The 15,831-nt window shown below is 52.8% G+C and overlaps 1 protein-coding gene across 2 annotated transcripts; it reads left to right on the top strand.

Moving 5' to 3' along the window:
* The first annotated feature begins 74 nt into the window (after nt 1–74).
* Nucleotides 75–15,333, top strand: DBNL (drebrin like). Of its 2 annotated transcripts, none has more exons than XM_012741507.3 (13): nt 75–253; nt 5,074–5,129; nt 7,302–7,414; nt 8,025–8,099; nt 10,480–10,626; nt 11,502–11,579; nt 11,846–11,988; nt 12,219–12,267; nt 12,603–12,696; nt 13,062–13,157; nt 13,251–13,363; nt 13,758–13,863; nt 14,459–15,333. In XM_012741507.3, exons 1-13 carry the CDS (start codon nt 171–173, stop codon nt 14,596–14,598), a joined length of 1,293 nt encoding a protein of 430 aa, XP_012596961.2. In that variant the 5' UTR covers nt 75–170; the 3' UTR covers nt 14,599–15,333. The 2 variants fall into 2 exon arrangements, with proteins under 2 accessions (XP_012596961.2, XP_012596960.2); XM_012741506.3 differs by having other exon boundaries at nt 76–253; nt 12,216–12,267.
* Nucleotides 15,334–15,831: the final 498 nt, after the last annotated feature.

Here is a 15,831-nt window from a genome sequence, read left to right as displayed (position 1 = left end):
CAGTTCCGATGCGCAGCAGGGACCCGCACGCTCAGCTGGCTCCGCCACTTCCGCTTCCTGCCGGAGGGGCGGGGCTTCCGGGAGTCGGAGGCGAGGACAGCTTTCGGCTGTCAGGGGCTGCCTGGCCCGGAAACGGCAGCGGCGGCGGCGAGGAGACTGCGGGGCGGGCCATGGCGGCGAACCTGAGCCGGAACGGGCCGGCGCTGCAGGAGGCCTACGGGCGGGTGGTCACCGAGAAGTCCCCGACCGACTGGTGGGCGGCGAGGCGGGCCGGAGGGCGGGCCGGGGGCCTTCTCGCGGGGAGGGTCTATGGGGGGAGCTGGGGGCGGGGGAGATTGGGAGCGCGAGCGCCAAGTGGCGCCGCGGCAGGTGGTCCAGGGCTCACCGGTCTGCCCGCCCCACACCGCAGCAAGGGTGCTGTCCCACCCTTGGTACCCCTTGCCCTGCCGGGCGTGGACAGGTTAAAACCCGTCTTGAGGGAACCCAGTGAGTCTCCAGCCCCTCCCCCTGCTTCTGGCCACCCGGTGTCGGCTCCGCGGGTTTCCATGTTGTATTCTCGGCCTGGTTGTGCGTGGGGCTTCACCAGGTTCTTCTTTCCAGCTATGGTAGTTCCCTGGAATAAGGGGTCCTGCGCAGCCCTCCTGAGAAGGCTAAAGGCACGCCCAGTTTCTTCCAAACGCTGTGTTCGGGGATGGGTCTTGAGAAAGGTCTGTCAGGCTCGCTGGCAATGCGAGGCTTCAGACACTGAGGTCAGGGGTCTGGGTCCCTGGTTCTCTGTGAATGTGAACTTCAGAACTTCCAAGAAGAATACTCCTTCCTCTGTCTGAGCCATGGGAAGATGTGTGAAAGAAGGATGCTCGCTGTTTGTTTGGACACAGGTCTCATCTTCCCTCCATCACTCAAGACATCCTCTGCTAGGCTGTCAGTGGTAGATCTCATCTTGCAGTTGATGGGGCTTTACAGTACTGGAAACCTGGATCTGAAGTGTCTGGGATAACCCTGGACAACCCCCACACAGGGTCAGCTCTCTGGTCTGCAAGTATGCACAGCCATATATGGTAGTTCTCTGCCACGTTCCCATTTACTTAAACTATTTTCGCTGACCAGTTTTGAGCACTTCCAGTTCTGAGAACTATGCTGAGAATGATGGGCTAAGGTGGCCAACCTTGGGGAATAGAAACTGGACCTTTGAGGCTGAGTCATGGTGAGGCCACCCTGTGATCAGCACTAAGGCCCTCCTGTCTAAGTCTGCCCTGTGTGTAGGGACCATCTCTACTTCTCTAAGTAATTTTCTCATCTCTTCTGCACTTCCTGGTGCCCAGCACAGAGTGCTTTTCATACAGTGGCACCATTGGGACACTGAGGACATTGTAGGTTTGCCTTTCCTTCAGCCACAGGCCATTAGGGAAAGAGCTTCAGAATACCAGTTGCCTGGGTCTGCAGAGTCTCTTCTGTCAGGTCTGGGGCAAAGTCACCACGAGTGCCCTAGATGGTACTTGTGCCAAACTGCATATCCTCTGTTTCAGAGGTATCTACCTCAGGAAGGATGTCTTGTAACTTCCTTGGTAGGATTTCTCTGCCTTCTCTCCTTATCATCCCTCAGGAAATTCACCCACATGTCAGTCACTGTTATTTTTCTCAGGAGAGTTTCTAGATACCATCTCTCTGTTCTGCTTCTCTCCTGTTCCTGTTTGTGATTCTCAGAGGGCCCTTAGGCCCCTCCTGTTACTTGAAATCCTGTCAGAAGTATCTCCTCACTGAATGCCCCATTTTCACATCCATCTGATGCCACCTAGCTTTGGAAGCCAGAAGAATCTCTGCCCCTCTCCAGCCCTGCCCAGTTAGGGATTTTGCTCCTTTACATGCTCTTGATCAGGAGGTTTCCCCTTACTGACTTACCTAGGAGACTTCTAGCCCCCCTAATCAGTCTCCCTTCCGGGTCTCTCTTCATCTCTGTCTTCTCAGGAACTATCACTGCTTTGGGGGTGATGCCTTGCAGCCCACCTGGCAGTTTGGGCTTCCTGCTTCAGTCCTCCCATGTTTCTAGCCTTTCCTTGGGCTTATCAAAGCTGCCTGTTACCACCCCTGGTCTGGCACTTACCCACCCCACCTACTCTCTGTCCCTCATGAGGGTGCTGAGCTTCATCTGTCCCTGACCCAGTCAGAACCCACCCAACTCACCACTCATCCCAGACAGCCATGCCTCTGCCCCTCACCCAACCCCAGGCTCCTTAGTACTGTGGCTTGTACTGTTCAGCATGAACCCCTGGCCTCCACCCTCATTGTCAGGTATGTGGCAGGTCCCCTCTCACTAGCTGAAAAAATATCTTGACCATGTCCCTTCTGTGCCTGTATCTCTGCAGTGGCTTCCTTTTGCACCTGAAGAAAGCCCAGACTCCTTGCTCCACATGACCCAGATCTAACACTGCTCCCTCTTGTCACACTGGCCACACCTGTTTACCACCACTCCCTGGCCATCTTTCTCTTCCTCAAATTTGCAAGCTGGTTCCTCTTAGAGCCCCTGCTCTTGCTGCTTCCTCTGGTGGGAACACACTTCTTTCATGTCATCACAGGAGGCTCCCAGCCTTCCCTTCTCTGCTCCAAGGTTGCCTTCTCAGAGATTTACCTGAGCAGATCCCTGCTCCCTGGCTGTAGTCACGTTTTCCCATCTCCCTGACTTCTCTTGGGCACATGCCAGAAACCCTCATGGGTTTTCTTGTTACCTTTATCTCTTCACTAGAAGGGGTTGGGGTACCCTGTCTCTGTCCTCAGTGCCTGGTTCAGGGTGGTTATGTGTAGTAGATGCTCAGATGAAGGATAGACTGTGGACCAGGTGTGGTGGCTCACGCCTGTAATCCCTTTGAGGATTTGGGAGATTCGCTTAAGGACAGGAGTTCCAGCCTGGGTGACACGAGACCCTGTCTCTATTTTTTTTTTTTTTTTTTTTTTAAAGAGGTTGGACTGAGAGCCATACAAAAAAAGTGGCAGAGAATATTAGAGGAAGAAGAGGTGATCTCCAGTTTGGCGGGTTATAAAATGTTTCACACAATGAGCTGGGGCATTGGGCCAGGCCCTGAGGCCAGATGGGGAAAGGAGCCACACATCAGCTCCCCTGCCCCCATCTTTGTGTGGTTTGTTCTCATGTGGTTCATGTGTCACCTCCTGTGTTTGCTTAATTTCATAATTTTTATAGGGGTACAAACATTTGGGTTACACCTATTGCATTTGCACCTCCCAAGTCAGAGTTACAAGCATGCCCCTCCCAGACCATGCCTGCTGCACCCATTAGGTATGAATTTACCCATTCCCTCCTCCCCCCCATAAGGTGCTTATTATTATATAATTTCTTACTGTGCACAGGCCAGAGCACCGTGTTTTTTCATGATTCAAAAGAAGGGCGGAACTCTAATCAAATGTGGGAATGAGCCTTTGAACTGGGAACATTCTTGAAAGTGGCTTAGACTGTAGCCTGGGGTGCAGGAGTTGGGAGATGAAGTCGGAGGATTAGGGGCAGGTACCAAGCTTGGCTCTTATTAGCTGCTGGATCCCGTCTTGCAAGAGCTGGGTTGAGCTACCATCTTCTGTTCCCTGTTGCTTGTGCCAGTTCCCTATCTTCTGGCAGCCAGGGCTTTGTGCCCATCCAGAGGAATGGGCTTATTTCCTCCAGAGAGCTCCATCAGCTCAGGCTGACAGTGCACCACCTCCCAAATCTTCTTATTTCTCTGTGGTCTTTTATTTAGTCCCTTTCCTCTGAGTGTTTCTCTCTCAGTATTTTTCACCTTCTGTAGTCTCTCCCCGTGGGAAGTGGCTCTTCCTGGTGGCTCATCTCCTCCCTGTCAGGCAGATCCACAGGGCCTAGGTCTCATTTCTTCCGTCTTTCTCAGGCATAAGCATCTGCCTGGTGGCATTGGCAGGGCTCTGGGGAAGCCAAGTCAAAGCTGATTTGGTTCTTGTCCAGCTATTTATCCCTGGAGCTTCGATCTGGCCTGCCTTAGCAGGCCTGTGCTCCAGGGCCTGGGAAGACAAGAAACACTGGACCTTTGACGTGCAGTCTTATGGGTCAGTGCCCTTACCCCGTGTCTACCAGCACTGCTGGGGGTGTTGAACTGCCACAGGGTTGGTGCTGACGGCTGGCTCCATGTGTACTACAGGGAAGCCCATACATAGCTTATCTTCAGGAGACCACCTCTTCCAGAATGTTCTCCTTTAGTAACCTTTGTTCTGGTCGAGGGACCATCCATGGCTTAGATTTAATAAAATTTACTATATTTCCTCAACACCTCCAGAGCACAAGTTTAAAAGTCAGAACCTTTTCCAGAGTTCTTATGAATAGTCTTACAGGAAAAGGAAGCATGGTCTGGGTGTCACCCAGGGAAAGATAAGGCTCCAGTAGATAGATTTGCCCATAGGCCCAAGAGGGGCTTGACGTGTCCCTAGTTTTAACTGCATGACTTCATGTTGTGTTATTGCTCCTGTGGTTTCTGATGCTGAACACAACCTGTAAAATCCGTGTTTGCCAGAGACTCTCAAGCCCAGAAGGACCCACTGCCCCACCAGCCAGGCTGTACAGGAGCCGGGGCAGACACGCACAGGTGTGATGGGTAGTTTTCCGTGGAGCCTGATGTGTGTATTTCTCATTGCTTCTGTTTTTGAGTGTTCCGGGTTTGGGAATATGTAGGTATGTTTTGTCTTTTCAAATCCATATACCTGGAGGCCAGGTGAGTATTTCACACATCAATGTGTAGAAAGTCATTGTAAAACTCCACACTTCGTATTTACCTTGCAGTAGATGTTTGCCTCCATCTCCATGGCTTTTCCCCTCACATCAAGCCCCATGGTAAGTCAGGCCAGGCAGGTATTGTCTTAGCTTTAGAGCTCAGAAAACTACACAGCAGCTTCCTGAGAACCTGCCTAGAGGGTCAGAGCAGAGTGGGAATGGGCCTCTCTCTGCTGGCCCACAGTGTTCCTGTCAGGCCAGGCTCTTTGGTGAATGGTGGGAAGCCATGGTAGGTGTGATGAGGGCAGATGGAAACCAAGGTGCCAGCTACAGAGCCCACTTGTGTTTTGTTTCAGGGCTCTCTTTACCTATGAAGGCAACAGCAATGACATCCGTGTGGCTGGTACGGGGGGTGAGTATGACCCCAAATGGGCTCTCAGGGACAACAGGAGGCAGAAGGGTGAGGTATGCAAAAAAGAGAGGATTGTGACTATCAGTGGTCCATCCTGGCTCGCATTTCAGCTATTTCAGTGGGAGGAAAAGGATTCAGCACACAGGTATCCTCTGCATGCAGCTCAACTGCTCAACTGCAGTGACACTTTCTCCCACTGAGGATGGGGAATAGGCCCAAGCCTGCCTCCTGCACACTCACCCTACTTCAGCTGCACTGGGGGTTTCCTGGCTCAGCTGGTTGAGACATACACCAGCAGCACGCAGGACGACGGGCCAGAGCCCTTGGCCATCTTAGTCCACCGAATAGCATGAGGCCTCCAGCACTCACTGACTGCTTCTGGCAGGCTTCAGATATTTGTAAATGAAGATATTCCTCCTTGGCTGAGCGCGGTGGCTCACGCCTGTAATCCTAGCGCTCTGGGAGGCCGAGGTGGGTGGATTGCTCGAGGTCAGGAGTTCAAAACCAGCCTGAGCAAGAATGAGACCCCATCCCTACTATAAATAGAAAGAAATTAATTGGCCAACTAATATATATAGAAAAAAGCTGGGCATGGGGGCACATGCCTGTAGTCCCAGCTACTTGGGAGGCTGAGGCAGTAGGATCTCTTGAGCTCAGGAGTTTGAGGTTGCTGTGAGCTAGGCTGATGCCGTGGCACTCACTCTAACCTGGGCAACAAAGCAAGACTCTGTCTCAAAAAAAAAAAAAAAAAAAAGATATTCCTCCTTGACTTTCTCTAATGGAGTGGAGGGCAGCACTTTCTCTGTCTAGTTTGGAAGAGCTGAGAGGGAAAACAGGCTGGCCTTTCTAGCACGTGGGCAACCTGTGTCCAAGGAGCTGCAGCTGGGAGGATGCCAGTCCCAGGGCTCCTGCTGGCAGAGGAGAAGGCCCACAGACACATCCTCCTCTGTCTTTGTCCTGCCCTGGCCATGAGCCAGGTGTATGCAGGGACCCCACCCTCACTGGGGAGGGGCATTGCCAGTGCAGATGGTCATAGGGAAGGCTTCTGTGGGGAAGGACAGAAGGGAAGGGCAGTCTGTTGGCCAGCATTGGGCAGAGGCTGTTGGAGTAGGCTGGGCCAGCAGCAGTGGAATGTGACCCGTGGACCCCCCAGCTGATATCCCTGACTGCTCTGTGTCCTCAAGGCCAGCTTGCTCCTCTGCTTCTGGAGCTCTCCTGACCCCTCTGTCCTGAGCTAGACATGGCTTCATGGTTCAGTGAGTGCTTAGAGCGTGATCTCCATCATTTGGTGACTCTTGTTGGTAGATAGCCCTTCCTCTTAAAACCTCTTCTCCCTGAGGCATCCTCTCTCTAGAAGGATATCCATTGAACGATAGACTCAGGTGACACAGCAGGTGACTGGGAGTTGCTGGTATCAGCAACCTGAGTTTCCTATTGTCATCCCCCGTGACACAGAACAGGGCTCTGCTGCAAATGCAGCAGGTTACTGTCTCCAGAATGGGGACTATGGACTGCCCCAGGCTCTGTGGAGCCCTGTAGCTAAAAACCTGATCAGTTTCTCCTCCCTATAACTTGGGAAGATAAGGGCTAAGCATCAGTGTCAAGGGAGAATGATTTAGGGCAGCCCACTCCTGGGGCCCCATCACCTCTTCCTCTGTCTAAGAGTCTGTGAGGTCTGAGCTAGTTACGCAGCTGCAGTACATTCCATCTGGTCCTTGCATTTGAGTGGCCCTGGAGTCTGAGAGGGCACAGGTACAGGCAGGGCCTTGCTGTTTTGTGGCCCTTTGTGGCATCCAAGCAACAATAAAATTGACATAGAGATCCTCCTTTTGGAAGTCTGGTGGCTGATTTGCAGTGGAAGTGACATTTTTTAATTTCCAGAGTCACCTGTGGGTTTAGAGGAGTAGTTTTTAAATTAGCTTGGGTAAAAATATCACCTGAGGTGCTTGTCAGAATTGCAGACTCCTGGGTCCCACCTAGCTCTCATAAGTCAGTTTAGTGGGAATAGGGCCCAGGCATCTGATTTTAAACATGTCCCCAGGAAGATTCTAATGCAGGTGGTGGTGAGAAGCCCTGGTTCGGAGCAGCTTGAGTTCCCTTCCTGTTTGACTAGGGGTCAGGGCCAGCAGGGAGTGCCGGGGCTGCCTCTGACCCTCTTCATGACTCTGACAGAGGGTGGCCTGGAGGAGATGGTGGAGGAGCTCAACAGTGGGAAAGTGATGTATGGCTTCTGCAGAGTGAAGGACCCCAACTCCGGCCTGCCCAAGTTTGTCCTCATCAACTGGGTATGTGGAACTTGTTTCATCTAGTGTGACCCAGAAAGCACCACTGTCTTCTTTGCTGCTCTGAGTTGACTTCAGGAATGGAGTGTTTTACGGGCATAACTTTGTAGATCAACAGAACACTCAGAGCTGGTGAATGAACAGAATAGTCAGTTAATTTATTGCATCCCAAGAATAACTGTGGCCTTGCTATGCAGAATTAACCTTCCAAGCCCAGAATTAGTCCTGCAAAATGGAGTAAAAGCAGTGACAGGAAATTCTTGCCCCATCCGCTTCAGGGTGGTTGTTCCGATGAAAGGCGGCTTTAGGGGAGTGTTCAGGAACCTGGAGTATAGGGACAGGGGCTCCAGCAAAACATAACCCCTTAGTGGGGACAAGAAAAACTCAGGAAGCACCCCCTACACTTGAAGCTGATGGCCATCTTGCCCAGGGAGCGTCCGTAAGCCCGTTGGAGGTGTGGGGACTTACCTTGCCTGTGTGACACAGGAGAGTGGCTTCTGCTGTGGGAGTTGTGGTTTCTCTTTTCTGGAACATAGGGAAGCTGCTGGGTCCCCAGGGGAGGAAAGTGGGTTGTGGGCAGACGAAGGTCATGCTGGACGTGCTTGTGTTGCAGACTGGCGAGGGCGTGAACGACGTGCGGAAGGGAGCCTGCGCCAGCCACGTCAGCACAATGGCCAACTTCTTGAAGGTGAGGCCTGGCAGGACCTGCTTCACTCAGAACAGGCCTTGCACCTTGAGCTCACCCAGGTTTCTGGGTGTGAGCCAGCAGGGAGCAGAGCTGGAGTCGGACATATGGTCAAGACTAATGCTCTGTCTGGCATTTAGGGCATAACTCTCAATTGACACTGCTGCACTCTCAATTGACAAGTGCAAGGTGGTCAGAATGTGGCCAGCGCCACCTGTAGGCTGGCCCCAGCAGGGCAGGATGATGGACCATGCTGGGGCCGGTCCAGTGGGAACGCTGGTGGCCCTGGGTTCCATTTTGCTTTATGATCACTCTAAACCACTTAGCAATGTTGTCAGGATTTGGAGGAAGGGGAGAGTTCCTTATGCCCACCACCTTAATATGTGCATTTCCTTTGATGGATTTCTTTCCAGTCCATTTCTGCATGTATTTGTGTCAGTCCTATAATAGAACCTTTTAAAAATTTAAAAACATTTATTTCTTTTTTTTTTTTTCTTAATGAAAAGTCTTCATAAAAACATTTATTTCAAAGGGATTTATTGTTCACCTGTCAGGTGACTTTTTGCATTTCTTTAGTTACTGGCAAGGAGACTCAGGACTTTGATTTCTGGTTCTGCCAACATTTCTTCAGATATACCTCAATTTCTCCATCTAGGAGCTGAAAGAAAATCCCAAGCTTAATAGGTATACAGCTTGAGTATCGTTTATCAGAAATGCTTAGGACCAGAAGGGTTTCAGATTTGGGATATTTGGAATATTTGCATTATATACTTAATGGTTCAGCATCCCTAATCCAAAAATCCAAAATTTAGAATACACCAGAATCTGAAATTTTTTGAATACTGACATGATACTCAAAGGAAATATTCACTAGAGGATTTCAGATTTTAGGATTAGAGATACTCAACCTGTATACTCAGTGAATAAGGTCATGGATCTGACTTCTCAGGAAGAAATCAGTGGCTCCCCTTTTGTAGAAAATGTGCTTGTTTCCAGATGGCAGGTTTTTTTCAGAATTAAAAAAAAATGATATATAATAGTTGTACATATTTTTGGAGTACATGTGATATTTTGATACCTGTGTACAATGTGCAATGATCAAATCAAGTCACCTCGAACATTTATCTTTGTGTTGGGAACATTGCAATATTCTTCTCTTAGCTATTTTGAAATACACAAATTATTAATTTTTTTTTTGAGACAGAGTCTCATTCTGTTGCCCTAGCATCAGCCTAGCTCACAGCAACCTCGTTAACATAAGACCTGAAACTATGAAACTACCAAAAGAAAACACTGGGGACACACTAGAGGACAATGGTTTGGGCAAAGACTTTTTTGGGTAAGACCTCAAAAGCACTGGCAACAAAAGCAAAAATACACAAATGGAATCACACCAAGCTAAAAAGCTTCTGCACAGCAAAGGAAACAATCAACAAGGTGAGGCCGGGTGTGGTGGCTCACGCCTGTAATCCTAGCACTCTAGGAGGCTGAGGCGGGCGGATTGCTCAAGGTCAGAAGTTTGAAACCAGCTCTGAGCAAGAGCAAGACCTGTCTCTACTATAAATAGAAATAAATTAATTGGTAAACTAATATATATAGAAAAAATTAGTCGGGCATGGTGGTGCATGCTTGTAGTCCCAGCTACTTGGGAGGCTGAGGCAGTAGGATTGCTTGAGCCCAGGAGTTTGAGGTTGCTGTGAACTAGGCTGACATCATGGCACTCACTGTAGCCTAGGCAACAAAGTGGGACTCTGTTTCAAAAAAAAAAAAAGACTGTCCTTTCCCCAATGTATGTTCTTGTGCCTTTGTCAAAAATGAGTCGGCTATAATGTATGGATTTATTTATAGCTTCTCTCTTGTGTTCCATTGGTGTGTGTGTCTGTTTTTATGCCAGTACCATGCTGTTTTGGTTATTGTAGCTTTGTATAATATTATAATTTGAAATCAGGTAGTGTGATGCCTCCAGCTTTGTTCTTTTTGCTAAGGATTGCTTTGGCTATTTGGGGTCTTTTGTGGTTTCCAGATGGCATTTAAAGTTAGTTTTCATTGATTAGAAGGAAGGCTTTTCATGCAGATCATTCCTGAGCCATCTGCTGATCTGCAGCAGGGAATGTGCAGCACTTGAAGAACGAACCACTGGACAGCACAGTAGAGGCAAGGGCCTTACAAACGATGGGATGGGTTTGAGGGGGTTTGCTCCAAGTTGTTTGAGCCCTTGAGGGGAACTCATGCCTTCGTTCCCAGCAGCCAGACGGGTGCCTTCTGGTCTCCTGATCCCAGTCCTTCATGCAGTGGTGGCCTGTGCTGTGCAGACTGACAGGAGTTTGGCCCGTCCACTCCTGGCCTTGCAAAGCCTTTCTTTCAAGTACTGCTCCTGCCACAGGGGGCCCATGTGACCATCAACGCGCGGGCTGAGGAGGACGTGGAGCCCGAGTGCATCATGGAGAAGGTAGCCAAGGCCTCTGGTGCCAATTACAGCTTCCACAGGGAGAGTGGCCGCTTCCAGGATACTGGGCCACAGGCCCCAGTGGTGAGTGCTGCCTGCCCATCGCCTTCCCTCTTGTTGCTCGGGGCCCATGGGCAGGGGGCCAGGAGTGTGCAGTTCCCAGCATCCGGGCTGGCTGGGCCCCTGCCTGCCTGGCTTTCTCTGACGTTAACCCCCAGGCTGTGGTGAGCGCGCACTGACAGATGAGCAGGAGTGGCCCTCTGACCCTACCTGGTAGTTGGACAAGCTGTTCTGGAGCCTGCTCTGTGTGGTCAGCATGGGGGCTCTGCAGGGACGCATGGATCTGATAGTCCTGCTGCCCTCGAGGCCACAGCACCAACACATCCTGGGAAGGCCCTGGAAGTAGCTGTGGAGGAATGCCAGCATCAGGACAGAGCCTAAAATCAGAGCAGGCCCCTTAGAGTTGCAGGAGACACCTGTGGGCCTGTGACCCTGGTGCTAGCTGGAGCTGACGGCCAGGAACTGCGTCCTCAGACACTCATTTGGCATCAGCTGTGATTCCTGCAGACGCTGTTACGCTAGTCAGCTTCTGGGAGTGGCCCCCGGCCGGAGGCCTGCCTCAGAACTGCTCATTGTCCAGGAATTTGTAGGTAGGCTCGCAGGGGCCTTTTTTGCCCCGGCCCCCATTCATGAGGGCCAGATGCCACCAGAGACCCCCCTCCAGTGCTGTCGGACTCAGTGTCCCTGTTTGGGCAGTTTCCTGGGCTGCTTTCAGGTCATCTTGGTGTTTGTTTCCTCCAGGGTCACTGGACAAGGCTCCGCTGCCTCTGCCGGGTCCAGTCCTAGCAGCTCTTCCCCGTACTCTTGAGAGTCTAGTAAATTCTCCCTACCTTTGGTGCCTGTGGGGCTGACCTTCCACCCTGGGCCTGGGTCTCTAGTGAGTGCTCTGTTCCCCACAGGGCTCTGTGTACCAGAAAACCAATGCTGTATCTGAGATCAAAAGAGTTGGCAAAGACAGCTTCTGGGCCAAAGCTGAGGTGAGTGCTGCCCAGGGCGTGCCAGGCACATGGAAGGTAGAGCACCACTTGCTATGTCTCAGTTTTCCTCATGTAGCCCATGTAGCATCTGGTCTCCTCGGCGCCCGTTTACAGATGGTCAGACTAGGCGTAGATGAGTCAAGTCACAAGGCTAGCTCGTGACTGATTCTGGCACCCACCCTTGCTCTCATGCCTGTGGGACCCAGGCCTAGGCAGGGGTGAGGCCAAGGGGCAGAATGGGGCTGAGCTGGAGGCTGTCTCTGCAGAAGGAGGAAGAGAACCGTCGGCTGGAGGAGAAGCGGCGGGCCGAGGAGGCACAGCGGCAGCTGGAGCAGGAGCGCCGGGAGCGCGAGCTGCGTGAGGCCGCGTGCCGGGAGCAGCGCTATCAGGAGCAGGGCGGCCCTCAGAGGTAAGCCGGAGGTGGGGGGCGAGGTGGGGTACCCAGTCCCAGCACTCACTCATCTACAGAGGCAAGGATGACTTGAGGTCCTGTCTAACCTATGCTCAGTGTCTGAAAAAAAAAATAAATAAGAACTATATAATATATTTAAAATTAAAAAAAAGAACTATAAATATATTTAAAATAAAATAAAAGGATGACTGAGGGACATGTGCCTTCACCCCCACCCTTCCCAGCAGGACATATGAGCAGCAGCAAGAAGTGGTTTCACGGACCAGCGAGGAGCAGGTAGGACGTGGATGCCCTTCTCATTTAGGCCTGTCACAGTTGCATGTGAAGTCTCTGGTCTCAGGTTGAGGGCTCAGCCCAGACCTGAGCAGAAGCTGCCCTGCTGCCAGCTGGGGCAGGTTGGAATCTGGGCACCTCAGCAATGGCGGTGGAGAAGGAAGCCAAGGGCGGAAGCCCTGGCATGGACCGAAACCTTGTCCCAAGAGCATCCCTGTGAGCCTCTTGGCTTCTGTGTTTTGCTTCCTGGTCCCACACACACCTTTGAGGGGTTGCCGTCCGGGCTGGGGCAGTGGTGGTTATTGCCCACCGCTGGAGTCAACATGTGCTCCCCCTAGAATTCTGCCAGTCACCAGGCCACACACGCGAGGGAGATTTTCAAGCAGAAGGAGAGGGCCATGTCTACCACCTCTGTCTCCAGCCCTCAGCCAGGTGAGACCTCCCTCTGGGCCTGGCCACAAGGCAGGGGCAGGCTGAGAGGGACCCTGGGGGCCTATGTAGGGCATCCCTGAGGCTAGTGAAAGGTGTATCAGAGGGTGACAGAGATGAGTGAGTGAAGAGGAGGGATTCCTGGGGCCCGGGTATTCCCTCCTGCCTTGTCAGTGACTGTGCTGGTCACCAAAGGACACAGGGCTGCATTGTCCACCAGCTCACCACACGGTGCTGGGTGGTCTCTGTCCCTATGCAAGCTGAGACAAGACCCAGGAGCCTGCTTTGAGCACACCAAGGGTGTGTGTGTACACATACCAGGTGGTGTTTCTGAAGTGGTGTCGTGCGTTGTTTGCCTGGGTTTGCAGGCAAGCTGCGGAGCCCCTTCCTGCAGAAGCAGCTCACCCAGCCAGAGACCCCCTTCAGCAGAGAGCCAACTCCCACTGTCTTAAGGCCCAGGGCAGGTATGGTACTTGTCACCCCATGGGGACGCTGGAGGGAGCGACGGTGGAGAAGGGGGATGTGTGGGAGTCAGACCTGCGTGTTCCCTGGTGCAGATGTCTGTGAGGAGCCGGCACCCAGCACTCCTCCACATCTGGTGCAGGCGGAAGAGGAGGCCGTGTATGAGGAGCCCCCGGAGCAGGAGAACTTCTATGAGGAGCCCCCACTGGTAGGTCCCCCGCAGTGGAGGCGGGACCATGGAGGGGCTGCACGATCAGGAACACTGATCATGTGATGCCTGAGTTTCTGGGGCATGCTACGGGTTTTAAAACACATGTGGATTATCTCGATTAATTTTTGGAGCAGCCCTATGCCATAAGTCATCTGGGCAAACACCACTCCATGGGAGATGCTGGGTGGGGAGAGCACCTTGTGTTCCATGGCTGGGAATTTGCCACTGTCCTGTGACTTCTATATTCAGGGGTGGGATGGGGACAGCAGCAGCAGCTCCTGAGCCCACAGACTGCTTTCCCTCCATGCTCTCCCATCTTGACCTGAGCCACATGGGGCAGGGATCCATTGTCAAGGCTGATCTGGGGTAACATTTTCTTGTCCCTGGTCAGGTGCAGCAGCAAGGTGCCGGCTCTGGGCACATCGACCATCACATACAGGGCCAGGGGCTCAGTGGGCAAGGGCTCTGTGCCCGGGCCCTGTACGACTACCAGGCAGGTAAGGTACCCCATCCCAATTGCCACAGACCACAGGGTCCCAAGGTTAGGAGATGAGAGTCGGGGGCTATGTGGGAGGATGGCCCCAGTAAGACAGGAAGGTAGGAAGTGCATTTAGGGGTGGAAGTGGTTCTGGCGTGGGGATGACTGGCACTGGAGCATCCATCCCACACAGCTCAGGCCTCCCTATGTTTGCTGGCCGCTGGTGAATCCCAGTTGCCATCCTTGTTTAGAACCTGGAGGCCTGACTGGGGAGGTGGGCCAGGCCTGGACGCTGGTTCCTCAGGCATCCCTGGGTGGATGTCTTGGGGAAGGGGACTGAGGCTCTCCATGGAGCAGGCTGGTGGGCAGCATCTCCTACAGCCTTTTGCAGGAACTCTTTGTGGGAAGGTGTGCCCTGGGGGTGTGGTTACCGTGCAGTGGCCACTGGTGCGGCTCCACTTAGGCAGAGGCTTAGCAGGATGGCAGAAGGATGTTTCCGAGGAGGAAGCAGAATGCAGTGAGGTTTGCTGGGGGCTGCCTGAGCAGGCGGGGCTCGGGGGTCAGGTAGTGGGAGGGAGCCACTGATGTAGCAACTGGGCTTGCCCTTCTTGCAGCCGACGACACAGAGATCTCCTTTGACCCTGAGAACCTCATCACAGGCATCGAGGTGATCGACGAAGGCTGGTGGCGTGGCTATGGGCCAGATGGCCACTTTGGCATGTTCCCTGCCAACTACGTGGAGCTCATCGAGTGAGGCTGGGGGCCTGTCCTTCCCTTCTCTCTCAGACATGCTTCCTTATTCCTGGAAGAGGAGGCCTGAGAGTTAGATTCGGCACTCTTTCAGGAATGGGGTCCCTAATGAGGACAGGCCTTGGGGCTCCCTCTGGCTTGGGTGGCTCAGCCTGTCACTCCAAATGCAGCAATTACCTGGTGATTCCCAGACATGCTTCCTGCAGCCTTGCAGGCCCTCCCAGGCAGCCTGGCCCTTGACCCCAACAGGATATTGAGCCAGGCTCCACCTATGGCCAGCCCTCTTGTGACCTCAAGTGTTTGCTGCCAAGCTGGGGACAGAGGTTCTGAGCAGGGGCATCTTCCAGGCTGCCTTCTACATTTGCCTTTTTTTTCTTTTTCTCATACTTGTAAAGGGTGGTGGCTGTTTAGAAAGACCCTTGGAAACAGTGAGCTTAGAGAATTGCTTTTAGCAGAGTTCGTGACCAAAGTTAGAGTGGATCATGACAGTTTTGGCAGCAGGGAAGTTGTCTTACTGGAGCCTGCTCTGTGCTCCCCACTCCATTTCTCTGTCCCTCTGCCTGGGCTGTGGGAAGTGGGGATGAGGACAACCAAGCTCCCATTTCTGGGTACGTGAAAACAACAGACACAATGTGCTCTTCCGTGTGATTCACTCACTGCTGCCCCGGTGTGCACCCCAGCTGACCCTGGCTTTAGGAAAAGTAACACAGAGTGGCCTTTGCCTGTTGTCTGCCCGCTATTTTCTGTCCCAGCCCATCTGTGTCTCTGAACAATCTACGTTTGGACTAAGAATTGCCAGTTTGGTTCACACAGGCTCCCAGCTCTGAGCTGCCCTGCTGTAGCCCGAATGCCCCATATGGAAACCAACCCCTCCCTGGGTGTCTGCCTACTCTGCCTAGGGCGTATGCACGTGTGCACGCACATGCACCCTCAGCCCTATGCAGCCGATGGTGAGCTATCAGGAAGAGGCAGAAACATTACGATGTGACTGGAGCTGGAGCCTTCATGTGTTCCAGTTCCTCTGGGAGTGGGCCAGGGGCGGCCCTGCTGCCTGCCTCTGGGAGCCTCTGCCCATCAGGGACAGTGTGCGGGTGTGGAGTGAGGCCTGGCATCCACCGAGCCTCTGGGGAATTAGGTCCCTCTTGTGTCTGGGAGGTGCTAGGCAGACAGGCTCAATTCCCAGCCTCACCTGCCAGTGGCCTGGGGTGAAGGCTGCACTGAGGTCTGCTGGCCCTAG

This window comes from Microcebus murinus, chromosome 9 (assembly GCF_040939455.1).
Source record: "Microcebus murinus isolate Inina chromosome 9, M.murinus_Inina_mat1.0, whole genome shotgun sequence".
Classification (NCBI taxonomy): Eukaryota; Metazoa; Chordata; class Mammalia; order Primates; family Cheirogaleidae; genus Microcebus; species Microcebus murinus.
This window is presented reverse-complemented; position numbering and strand designations above follow the sequence as displayed.